General features: G+C 55.5%; 1 protein-coding gene across 1 annotated transcript; it reads left to right on the top strand.

Moving 5' to 3' along the window:
- The first annotated feature begins 6,018 nt into the window (after window positions 1-6,018).
- EMILIN3 (elastin microfibril interfacer 3) lies at window positions 6,019-12,459 on the top strand. Its single transcript, XM_071759874.1, has 4 exons — window positions 6,019-6,225; window positions 8,980-9,102; window positions 9,649-9,896; window positions 10,419-12,459. Exons 1-4 carry the CDS (start codon window positions 6,047-6,049, stop codon window positions 12,311-12,313), a joined length of 2,445 nt encoding a protein of 814 aa, XP_071615975.1. The 5' UTR covers window positions 6,019-6,046; the 3' UTR covers window positions 12,314-12,459.
- The last annotated feature ends 619 nt before the right edge of the window (window positions 12,460-13,078 follow it).

Raw genomic sequence — 13,078 nt, 5'->3', positions numbered from 1 at the left:
TCCCCAGGCTGCCCTGCTGCAGGTCAAGCCAGGAGGTAGCCCTGGGTCCTTGCAGTTCCCCCTGAACCAGGGCTCTCCAGGCAATGCAGAAGAAGGTTTGTAGGGTAATGGGGGAGTGGGGATAGAGGGGAATGAACTGGCACCAAACCCCTCTTCTGGAGCCATAAGATGGGCAGCTCAGACACCTGATCTTATAGCTGACTCTGCTTCAAGCAGATTGCACCAAGGACCTCCCTTCCTAGGCTGAACAAGCCCATTATCTACTGCCAGACCCCTTTCCAGCAAAGGCAGGATAGACATTTACTTCTTCAGAAGGGTTCATGCTGGAAGGAGCCCTCCTGTAAAAGCCTCCCAGTTGCACCAGTGCCTCCCCTTGCAGCACCCAGCTTGAGCCCTCTTCTTAGCAGCACAGCTCTGAACCTGACCCCCACTCTGAAGGCATTTTCTCCCCATAGCCCCCCTGCCCTTAGCTTCAGAGAAAACCTTACAGGTAGGTAGGCACTGAAAAAGACTTTTTCTTGGAAAAAAAAACCTCTCTACTTACCTCAGTTCTTTATCTGCCTGCAGAGCAGCCTCACACTCACACTCCATCTGTAGAAACACATAATCCCCACCCCAGGCACCCAGCCTTTTATAGTGTTCTCAGGCTCCTTCTCAGCTGAGCCTGAGCTGATGGAGAACAGCTGATATCAGGGCTGCTCCTCTTTGGGACTCACCTGGCCAGCCCACCCCACCACAAAGCCTGGGTCCAGACGTGTCCCCAGTGTCCCCCATCAGCATGCTGGGGTTTACTGGGAGGGTGTCATCTCCTCCTTTGCTTGGCTTTCACCCTCCTTACTCTGTGTCTGTGTGCTGCTGAACCCAGCTGGGACTGCCCCTGGAGACTGCTCCTGCTCCATGGCTGTTGGTGATCAATATTCGCTGGCATGGTTGGAAAACGTGGGTTTTTTAAGCACATCACCCCTTTCCCACAGGAAGACCCTCCTGCCTGCCCCTTGCCCATGCTAAGCCCCCCTGCACATTTTCCTGGGGGAAGGACACTACGGATCCATCAGTGGAGCAACCTGTGCATTCTTCCCCCTGCTCAGAGCTTGTGTAACCTGTGGTTGACCCCTCCGAGTCCTCCTCAAACCACAGTCCCCCAGTCTGTGCTGCCTGCCTGCTGCTGCTGCTGCTGCTGCTCTGGCATTTTTATGAATGGCCCCGAGCCCAGGGAAGAGACGTGAGCAGGGATTTGGAACAGCTCCATCCCTTCCACCGCACGCGCTAATCTTGACAAATGATCAGCGTGTGGCTTTCGAAACCAGAGATAAGGGTGTCCCACCACTTCAAGTCACTCCACTTTCCCACGAAGAAAGGGAGTTTGTTCTCAGCCCCTGGCTGCTGCTTCCCCCAGAGCCTGGGCAAACCCGGGTGCCCCCACCCCAGGGCTTGGACACACACAAACCCTCCCTCCCTCCCCAACCACACACCTTGGGAGTGGGGCCAGGGTCTTGTTCAGAACAAAGCCTCAGCAACCTCCAAACGAGGCAAATGTTGTGATGTTGCCTGGGGTTCTGATGCTACTGGACCAGGACCTGTATCTCCTTCCTCTTGAGACCGGAAGAAGTGGTCCATGCCTAGCTGGGAGCTGGGATGTGGGGATCCAGCAAGATCTTCCAGCCCTGCAGCTGAGCCATGACCATGGTGGGATTCCTTGAGTTCAGTCTGACCTGAGAAGTGGAGCAACTGGAGAATTTCAGGCCCTGGGAGGGGCTCTCCTTGCTCTCCTTGGGCTGGTATCTGCTGTTCCATTGCTGCAGTCCTGCTGCATTTGGGACATGCACCTTGCCTGCCAGCTCGGGCAAAGTGGTGTCCCTGTTCCTTGCTGGGACAGGGAAGCATCTTTGGGATAGCTCCAACCCCTTCTCAGGGGCTCCCAAACACCAGATCCAGCCCTGGGTGAGTCCTATTGGAACTGAACCTGGGAAAGCTGGGCTGTCCAGAAATCTCCCTCCCTGGCACAGGCACAACCCCACTGCCAAGGGAAAAGGCCTCTGTGAGTGCCAGCTCAAGGAATGCCTTTGATCCAGTGGGAATCCTCAGGCAGAAACCCTGCCTCTAAATTGAGCTTCTCTCTTGCCTTGCCACTTTGGGAAATGAATTTGTACGTGGAAAAACTCAGACTGTGAGAGACTTGGGAAGACATCCAATCCATTTCCCTACCCCAAATTGGTCCTGACAGATTTTTTTTATATCTAACCTCTCCTTTAAGAATCTCCAGATGGCTCCTCCAGGGCTATATTCATCTTACTACCAGATATTATTTTTATTATTCCTATCCATCTTATACTTCCCTTCCTGCAATCTGCTCCTACCCCATGGCAACACAGAGGGGCAACTCTCCCCTTATCATTGCACCCACTGCACCCACCTGCCCAGCCTGCCAGGTGCCTTTCCAGCAGCAATAGCCTCCTGAGCTATTTAAAGCTCAGGAGTAGGGTGATCCTGGCCAAGAGCAAGTGGAGCTGAAGAGCCCCTGGACTGTCCTGTCACTTTTCCTCTTTCTGGGATGGCCCTCGGGAGGCTTTGGTGGTGTGAGAGCTCACACCCTCTGTGCCTGGTGCAGGCACCAAACATTGTACCCAGGTGGGAACAGGAGATCAGGGGCTGCTGGCTTGTTGACCCATGAAGGAAGGCAATTATTCATCTGATGAGGCTATGCAGGTGTTAATTAAAAAGCATGGGAAGAAGAACAGGTCACTGTTTGGTGTCACCCGCTCGTGAAATGAGCCTGGCTGGGAGTCACCCAGCCCTCCCTGGGAAACAGAGCAAGAGAAGAGCTGCTGTAGGGCTTCTCTTGCTCTCACCTCCCCAGCTAAGCTCCTGTTTCTGGGTACCTCCTGGGTGCTGCACAATGTCTCTGCTTTTTGGCCGAATCTCTGCTGCAGCTTTAGTGGAGAAAAATTTCTCCCTGTTTATTCCTGGCCTGGCTTCCAGCATAGATGGCCAGGGGTAAGAGATGCAACCAAAATAATCAACTCCTGGCAGTCCAGGTGGAGAAGCAAGCTCCCTTGTCACCTGCCAAGCTGATGCAGGAGATGCTCACACTGACGGACACAGCCTCCCAGGTCAGGTGTCCCTTGGTCGGCTCTCAGGTTTGCCCAGCATCCAGCTCTGATCAGCAGCTCTGATCCCATCCCCTTTACTCTCCAGCCAAAGCCAGGAGGAAAAGCTGAGCTTTCCTCTGAGAAGCACCAAAGGTTGGTGTCCTGTGACCCAAAGCCAGCAGGTCTGCAGAGCCTCCCAGCTGCAGTTTAGCAGCAAGGTCCTTCCATTCTGCTGCAGAGCCTGGTGCTCAGCACATGCTGCACAGCTCTAAGGGCTGGGGCTTGGCAAAGTCTCTGTTAGCCCCTGGGACATGCTCATGTCAGGAGGATGTCCTGATAGGAAGGAGTCCTCTGTTTCTTCTCCACATGAGCACTTCTCCAGAGGCAGGATTCTGTGCCAGGCTCCACATGGGCACCTTCCTGTGCCTGGCCAGAGCTTGGGCTGTGGTGGGGACCAGCAGCAGCAGGGCTGAGCATCAAAGAGTCGGACCCGAGCTGCTCCCTGAGAAGTGCAACTTAACGAATCCCAGTTTCCTGCCACTCTGTGTCTCATGTTTGGATTAGCTCACAGCTAATAAGGCACATGAGAGTTTTTCCCATGGTTTGGGGCACTCATAATGTCTCTCTCCTGTGTGGATTCTTTGATGTCTTATAATAGAGTTGACGAGGAATCCACTTCCTCAGTGGGGACCCAAGTTTGGCACTCTCTTGTCTACCCAGATGCCTTTTTTCTCATAAAACAATTGGACAATAGGACAACAAAATGGAATTCAGTCTCTCCGAGGATCCTGCATCGCTATGAAATCTGGCAGAAAGTGACCCAGAGGTTCAAAAGTAGGATTGGACAGCAGGGCCAGGCAGTTGGATGCACACATGCACCCACACCAGTGCAGTAGCTCCCACCTCCTTCCCTTTCACAGCCAGGCTATTAAGAATGAAGCAGCACCCTTAACTCTGCCTGTCGTGCCCGTTCATCACAGCTCAGGTTTTCAGGTCAGGACCAAGGGTTCTTTCTGAAACCATGCAACACCAGATGTTTTTTCCTGAGGCCTCAGACACACACGTGCAGCACGCTGTTGTTAAAACTGGCTCATACTCCCTGTGCACAGGGGAAAAAAATTAAGGCTGTGCGGAAGGTTAGTTCTCAGCTTTGGCATCCAGCATCAAACCATGCAGGCTGGGCTGACTTTTGTTTGTTTTTATAGAGTTGCTTATAGACCATCCCTCCTGCAGCATCCCAGCAGAGCGGAACAATCCCATGCACCAGCTGGACGAGCAGTGCTCCGGGTGCTACCCAGAGGACCATCTCAAGACCAGAATGCAGCAGCCACCTCTGGAGCACAGCCTGACAAGCACTGGGCAGCTCTCAGCAACACCCTGCAGCAGATTGCAGCGAGACAAGGGAGCAGCTTGAGAGGATACACTGCTGCAGTACTCAGACTTCCTCCTCTTGGTTCTCCGCCTGGTCTTTCCAGCCTGCCTCCCATGGGTTTTTCTTCTCCTGCTAATGTTTCTGTATTCACCTCAAACCGAGCCAAAGGCTTCTTCTAACTGAGAAAGGCCATTTGTCTCCATATCTTATCACCTCTGTCTCAGTGTCAGCCCCAGCCTTGATGCCTCCTTCCCCCAGCAGCAGGTTTTGCTCCTGCACTTGGAATCCCTCTCAGCCACCCTTTCTCAACTGCTTCTTTTTTTTCCTCCAAAAGAGCTGGAGAAGCACTGCATGCCTTGCTGTGGTGCTTCCCTGCTTAGGCTGACTTGGGGCTGTTCTCTGCCAGTTGGGTCAGGAGCTGTGTCAAACCCCTGGTGTGGCCTCAGTGGGATGCCCAGGGTTGAGTGTTCCTGGGACAGTGGGATGCTCAGTCCAGGTTCTGCTTAGATCACAAAATCCCTTGCTCCCTAACATGGCTTCACATCTGCAGGTCTGCAAGATGACCTCCACTGGGTAGCAGCAGCAATGATACTCCCCTCCCAGACTGCCCACTGCTCCTGCTGGGGGTCTTCTCCCTCTCACCCAACAGCAAAGGTCTGCCGTGGATAACATCTTACATTACCATGGTTAATGGTGCTGTTGGGGCAGGGCAAGGTGCTCAGCACCCACTGCTGGGGGCACCTACGGGCACGGGCATCAGGGTGCAGGTTAACAGGGGTAGGAGACTTGAACTTGCCTTCCAAAGCCACCAAATTAAAACTGCACTTGGCTGCAGGAGATCCATGGTCTGAAGGGAAAGGGAAGGGAGTCCCCTCTCTCTCGTGGAGCCAGGAACTGGCACCCAAATCAACCCTGCGGCACTGATGTCAGCTCCAAACTAGACCTTCCTGCAAAACCCAGGTGCAGGGTTCTCTGGTCCCCCGGTGATGCTGGGTGCATCAGGCTGGTGCCAGCCAAGTGACTGACAGCTTTCCCTCTCCAGCGGTGAAGAGTTGGGGTCCCTCCAGCCTTTCCCTCGGTGGGGTGAGGCAGAGCATTCTGGGGGGTGCTCAGTGCGGGTACCCCGCGGCTCCAACGGCCCCTGCACCTGCTCCCCCCGCCCGGGGCCCGGGGAGGGGCAGTGGGAGAAGGGGCGGCTTTGGGGGTCGGCCCGGGGGGTTTCATGCCCCCTGTTCAAGTTCCTGTCCAGCCCCTCGGGGACCAGCAGTGCTCTGCTCCCCGGGGGCTGCGGGGGTCGAGCTTCAGCACTGCGGGGGCTGCGCGGAGAGGGCGGTGAGGAAGCGGGTGGGGGGTTTGTCTCCCCGCCCGTGGGGCCGGGGGTCGGTGCCGGCGGGAGGGCGGGAGGAGGAGCGCGTCCCGCCCCCGCCGCCGCCGTACAAAAGGGGTCGGTCGAGCGGAGGAGCGGCGTGTGCCGCCGGGCAGGGCCGGGCAGGGCAGCGGGCGGTGCTTCGGTCCCCTCCGCCGAACCGTCCCGGCGGGGCCCGCGGCCGCCCCGTCCAGCTCCGCCGCCGCCGGGCCCGGGACCATGCGCCGCCGCGGAGCCCCGCTCGCCTGCCTCTGCCTGGGGACACTTCTGGCCCTCGCCGACGCCAAGGGTTCCTTCTATCCCCCCGCAGCCCCCCTGCCCTACGGCGGCAGGTACAGCCTCTACACGGCCGGCTCCAGCCCGCAGCTCGGCCCCGGCAAGCCCGTGGGCAAGCACAAGTAAGCGACCCTCTGCGCGCATCCGTCCGCAGCCGCGCAACCCACCCGGCGGGACCCCGGCTGCCGGCATCAGCCCCGGGTACTGCCTGCCCGGCGTGGTTTCCCGGGCACAGCCTCCCGCCGGACATCCCCCATCCCTTGCCGGGCACAGGCCGCGGGCACCGGGTACCGACCACACGTCTGAGCTCGGCAGACGGAATCCCCGGGGTCACCCCTTGGAGGGTACCGAGCATGGGGGTCCTCTCCCTGGGTATCTGCCGTGGGTATCCCTTGCCCCACATCATTTGACCAGGGACTGGTGTCCCCTCGTGTCTCGGTGCCCCCCCTGCCCTTGGTGTGGAACCAGGCTGGGGATCTGCTCGGTGCAGGGGAATGCAGGGTTTGTATTTCCAGGAGGGGGGGACATGGGTGTACTGCAGACCCGTGTGCGATGGGGCTGGGGTGGTGAGGCTGGGATGGGATGGGATGGGATGGGATGGGATGGGATGGGATGGGATGCCCATCTGTGTTTGGGGGGGGGGGGGGGGGTGCACATACCTCTCTGGTTGACATGGGCATGGCATGAAATGCAGGTTGGGTTGATTTGGAGGGAATTTACCCATTTGCTGCTAAAGCATAGGCTTACTAGAGTTTAAATATGTTTTCAAGTAACCTGGAAAGCTCAGGCAGATGAGTGGATAACTCGTACTAGAGACTTTTTCCATTCAATTGCAATTGGGGAAGGGGGCGGGGGGAGCTGGCTTCCCTCCCTGCATGTTGGGTAGAACCATTTCTCTTGGGCTGCTTTGAAAATAGGAGGATGTGGTGTTATGAACAAGCTGAAATGAATAAAGTAACGTTCAAGATGAACAATACTGGCAGTGCCAGTGGGAGCTTTCCAAAACCCGTAACATTTTCCAGCTGCTCACTCTTAAAACATCAGGCTGGAGCTATAATACTGCTAGCCACAGGTGACTGAGAAGGAAAGGGGTTTCTGAGAAGGAGAGTGAGCCAGAACCACCCTAAACTAAGCAGTCATGGGCAGACAGTGTCTATTAGTAGGGATTAATAGATTTGCCCATGTTGGCTACTAGCTTCATAAGGGTTTGCACTGTGTTTGTAATCAGATCTCAGATTTCCAAATAGACAGAGATTCTGAATTTCCACGTGCACACATAATGTCACTTGCCTCCAGCTAAGAAAAGTGGCTGCCCTTCCCTCTGGTGTGGCCACCTGCACAGATAAAGGATTCTTTTGGAGGAGCAGGGAGCAGCCTGCGGGGAGGATGTGTTGGGGGTGTGGGGTTGGGGTTCCCTGCTGGAAGGGATCAGGGAAAGCTGGGGGGTGGGAAGGAGGATGAGCCTCACACCTTGCTGCTTCACCAAGGGAGTTCTTGTCCCACATGAGCTGTTGGACACAGAGGAGCCTGAACAGGGCACTGGAGAGGTTCTTGGTCGGCATTAGCATGGGTGAGGGGTGTACTTTGTCTTCACGTGTTTGCTGTTTGGGTTTGTCTCTCCTTCACCCATCTATCCCCATGCTGGATGAGGCAGAGCCCTGCTGCTCTGTCCCCAGAGATTGACAGTGAGGGTGCTGTGCACACACACACACACACACACACACACAGTGCATGCTCACTACCCCAAGCAGGAGACACCATGGTCCTTCTAAAACACTTCTGATCCTCTGAGACCATCCCAGTCCTTTCCCTCACCTCCCCCTGCTAGAGATGTCTGAACACCACCAGGCCATCATCATGCCAAGCCCCTGAGAGCTGGGCTGAGGCCCTGCAGCTCATTCTCTGGCCTGCCCCGAGCCTGCTCCCCTCAGCCCACACATTGGTGATGCCAGGAGAGTCCCCTGCTCCCCAGCTTGTGGCCAGGCAGCAGCTGCAACTCACACAGAGAGCGCCAGGTTCTCCTGCCTCACTGAACACCTTCCTGCATCTGCAGCTCATGCCAGCCCATCTGGTCAGTCCTGCTGACCCTCCATCGCTGCCTCAGCATTGCACTGTGTGCCTGTGCCCTCCTCTTCTCCCGCTCTGCCATCTGCCAGGTCCCTGTGCCCTTAATCCCTGCCTGGCCACACATCCCTGCTGTCTCTGCCCCTATGGACCAAGTTCATCTGGTCTGGCTGGCAGCCCTGCCTTCAGCTGGACCAGCCATCTGCTCCCACCTCCTTCCCACACAGCTTTCCTCCCAGCCACCTCATCCTCAGTGCCCAGGTCTGCTGTGCAGTGTGGGAGAGGTTCTGTGCCTGGAGCTGGTCGGTACCCTGTGGCACCAGCTGCAGGTCTGATGGCAGGAGAGAAGAGGCTCTGCTCCTTGCTTTGCCTGTCCAAGGGATCTGAAGAGGTTTCCAGCCTCCATCCAGCTTGGCACCTGGGTCCTGTCCCTGCCTCTGTGCTGAAGGAGCATCCACCCTGCATCTGCGCTCCCATGGCTGATTGTAGCATCACACTTCCTCCAGGTGTGAGAGTACCCACAGCTACATCCCAAGGCTTTTGGGATGGCCCTGGCAGCACTCCAGGAGCTGGAGGAGAACACACCATCCCTGCCAGATGCTGGCTCTCTGAGCCAGTTGAGTGAAGGCAGGTGAAATCTGGGGTGGGCTGAGTGGTCCCTTCAGCTCCTGCCCTGCCAAGACCTTGCCGGCAGTGTTAGGCAGAGCAGACAGACCTGCCTGCAGATAGCTTGATAGCCAGGTGATGGGCTGGTCCAGGAGATGATGGTTCTGGGCAGGGGGGTGACAGTGTCCCATCGTGCTTCTCCCTAGGAGCTACTGTGCCTACGTGGTGCAGCGCAACGTGACGTGCACGCTGCAGGACGGGGCTGAGAGCTACATCAAGGCTGAGTACCACAAGTGCAGCTGGGGACCCAAGTGCCCGGGGAAAGTGCTGTGAGTACAGGGGACACTGGGGCTCGGTTTCCTTCTCCTAGCTTCAGGTCTTGGCTCTCCTTGGGCTCCCAGCCCCCCATGCTACCCTTCTAACCATTAAGCCCTATTTTCTGGCAGGCAGTGAGAGGGACTGAGGGCTTTTCCTGGATGTGGCAGTCAGTGGGAGGGCTGGGAGGATGCAAGAGGGGATGTGTCAGGAGGGAGAGGGAGCTCTGTCCCTCATCAGAAATAAACCAGGACATGATGGGAAGCTGGGGGTTGCACGTGTGCAGGGAAACGTTTTGTCACACCTCTGCAACTTAGCAGAAAGACAGCAGCTAGGTGAGAGCCTGGCCAAGAGAGGGAGGGGACAGAGCCTGTGGCTGGGCATGACTGAGGGCTTTCTGCCCCAGAAAAATATTTCCAAAGCTCTCTGCCAGCTCACCAGTGCTGAAGGGAAACACAGCCCCACACCCAATGGGACCCATGGCCCTGCTATTCTCTTTTGCTTGACTTGGGTATTGCTTCTCTAAACTGTCTTCTCTCTTCCTCCCTTCTCCTGGAAAGGTACCGCACCTTCTTCAGACCCAAATACAAGATTGGCTACAAGACAGTGACTGAACTAGCCTGGAGGTGCTGCCCAGGCTTCATGGGAGAAGGGTGCCATGACAGCCCGACTGACCAGCCTGGCCTCCTGCCTCAACATCCCAGCCCTAAAATGCCTCCTGGACAAAAGATGTTTCCAATCCCCAGGCTTCCTCCCCATCCTAAAAGTCACCCTGACCTCTTCCCAGGACCAAAGAAGAATCAATATGGTGAGATCTTGCCCCTGCCTCACATCCCCAGGTTACCACACCACCAACTCAGTCTCAGTCCAATACTTTCTCCTGCAGCATGGGGCATGAATTTAACAGCCCTTCAACCTCCTTTCTGATCAGAGACATTTGATTGCTTTGAGGATCACTTGCTTTTCAAATCTAGTTTCTTTGAAAACATTCTGCTTGAAAATCACTTTTCCTCCTTACTTAGAAGAATTTTTACATTGGTTATGGGGTCAATAGAGAGTGTCTTAAGATAAAGCTTCCCTGTGCTGTTCTCATCACCTGCTGTTGCACTTGGGAGCAGAGAATTTGATCCCAAGTAGAAAGAGGGTTTCTGATCAGCTTAAGAAGAGGAAAGGAGGAAGGGTGGGCTGATATTTCACTGAAATAGCATTAAGAGAGAGGCAGGAGCTAATCTTAGTATGGAAAATAAGTTCCCTTGTTGGCTATCTTCTAGATTTGAGTTAAAGGAGCACCAGCCCTGACTGTGCCCTCCCTGTCTCTTTCCCTGGGCAGGTAGGAAGCTGCCTGGTCTCTTTGGGGACCGCCTAGACCGCCTGGAGGAGGAGGTGAGGCGCCTTTCCCAGTCCTACGACAGCCTCCACACCATGGTGAGCAGCCTGGGGGACCGCCTGCGGATGGCCATCCAGGAGGACACCACCAAGATGATCGGCTCCTTGATGAACAGCCCAGGCACGCCCGACTCCATGGTGGGTTTCGGCATCATTCCTGACGGCCTGGTGGACGTGGCAGACAAAGCTGATATCCCCACCTACCCTCCCGTGGGGGAGATCCTGACCAAAGTGACGGAGGTGAGCGATGTGCTGAAAACCAAGGCGGATTTGCTGCACGAGGTTCGTGGGATGGTCCTGGACCACGATGGGCAGATCAAGCACCTTCTGGAGTCAGCCCGGCCCTCGCCCCTCACCTCCATCGACCTCCTGGAGGAGTACGTGGACACACGGCTGAGCAACCTGCGTGGAGAGCTGCTCGATGGCTTCGAGAAGAAGCTGGGGAAGATCCAGACCACGTGTGATTTCCGGATCCAAGAGGTGCGGCAGCAGTGCGAGGAGGAGAAAGCTGCCAACCTGCGGCTGCAGCAGACGCTGGATGGGAAGGAGCTAGAGATCAAAAAAGAGATCTCCCAGCTGGAAACCCAGATCCAAGGGCTGACAGTGGTGGAAAGCTGCTGCAGCAACCTGGACTACCTCACCGATCGCATGAACATCCTTGAGAAAGGCCTTCACAGCATCTCTGACTCTCAGAAGAACTTGCACTCAAGGCTGGATGGAGAAATCTCCACTGTCACCCTAGGGAACCTTTTTGAAGGGCGCTTCGAGGACCTGGAAGCCAGACTCAATGCTACAGAGGGAGAAACGGGGAGCTGCTGCTCCAGTATAGAGGACAGCATGAGAGGCATGGTGGTGGCAGAGGTGGATGGCATGAGGACCGCTTTCGAAGACAAAATGCAGACTCTGGAGGACAGGTTCATGACCATCGTGGGGGAGCTGAACAACGTCAGTTCTCCTGTGGGCATGGACGGAGTGGTGGTGCCCGTGCTGGAGGGGGAGCTTGCCAGCATGAGGAAACGCACAGACGAGACTCTGGAGGTGTTGCAGAATCGCCTCATCACACTGGAGAGCACTTGTTCCCTGGGCTGCACCTCTGCCTCCAAAGACGTGGAGACCTTCCGGACAGAGATAGAAGATTGCCAGAACAAGAATCAGGACCTGCTCCTCCGGATGGACAGCAACTACGACCTCCTGCGCAAGCTGAACGCCACCATCCTGGAGATCCAGCGGCGAATTGAGGAGGAAGCATCGGGGGCTTTGCAAGGGGAGATCACCTTGCTAAAGATCAACCTTAACACTGTGAGCAAGTCTCTGACTGGGCTCAAGGACTCTGTCTCCCAGTACTCGGACACCGTGACACACGTCAACTCCTCACTGGATGAGCACGAGCGGAAGATCGAGGATGAAGTCCACTCCATCCAGGAGAAAGTCAACAACCAAGGCTCCCAGCTCTTCTTCAGCAACCGACGTGTCCTGAACCTGAAGGGAGATTTAGAGCGACTCAAAGCCAGGATTGTCAGTGACCTGAGTTCCTGCAAGAGCGTGGCCCATGACCTGCAGAAGGAGATCACTCACTTTGATGACCGGGTGGCACGGGTGGAGAGCGTCTGCAGCAGGTTGGGTTCTGTCACGGGGAGCCTGGATGGCATCAGGGATGAACTGGAGAAACACACAGGCAGTCTGTGGGACTACATGGACCACATGAACGGGACCCTGGCTGCCCACTCTCAGGAAATAACAGGACTGAAGGACAACCTGCTCGACTGCCAAGCCAAGGTCTCAGAGCTGGCAGAGCAGGTCGCCCACTTGGAAGAGCAGGCAGAGGGGAAGCAGCATTAGCTGTGCCCCCACATGCTTCTTCCTTCTCCTCCTCATGAAGGACAGGATTAACTTATATCACACAGACTCGCTCCAATGTGACAACAGCTCTTGGGATAATTTTTTTTAATGAAAAGATAAATTAAAAGCTGCTACACCCTCCCCCCTTTTTATTAAGTCTGGGGGTGGTGCTTTCCCAGAAAGACAATTCAGGAGGAAGCTGGAGGCAGGAAATTTTTAAATTTTTTTTTTTGTGGATCTATCGCCTCTTGAAGAAAAAAAAACCAAAACAAAAACAACGAACACCCTGTAGTTGTCAGTTGAGGAATAGAGTTTCTCTGACCTAAAGACCTCCTGCATCTTAATCCAGGGACTGAGCAGAGCCAGGGCTCCTTACAGGGAGCAAAAACTCAAGGCAGGAACTGTGGATTTCAAAGAACACACGTATCCACACCTCCCCCTGGGACCTGCCTCCCCCTCTCTCAGACGGCAGCTTCTCATGTATGGAAAACCCATTTACACTGCTCACTGCTCCATGCAAACACACATGGCTCATGGAGCACAGGGGGATAGGCATGAGGAAAACACACACATGCATATATATTTATATATATAATGGATATTTTTGAACAACCCATTGTTATGGTGTTCATCCAATTGCAGTTTCCTCTTCCTGCCCTTTGCTGTATTTTGAAGCACCTCCCTGAGCAGCATCCCACCTACTGTGCTAATCCCACCTTGCTGTGCTCTCTGGTCCCACCTGGGGTCAGAGAAAAATCTGTCTTC

The sequence above is a fragment of the Heliangelus exortis genome, chromosome 16, assembly GCF_036169615.1.
Source record: "Heliangelus exortis chromosome 16, bHelExo1.hap1, whole genome shotgun sequence".
Classification (NCBI taxonomy): Eukaryota; Metazoa; Chordata; class Aves; order Apodiformes; family Trochilidae; genus Heliangelus; species Heliangelus exortis.
This window is presented reverse-complemented; position numbering and strand designations above follow the sequence as displayed.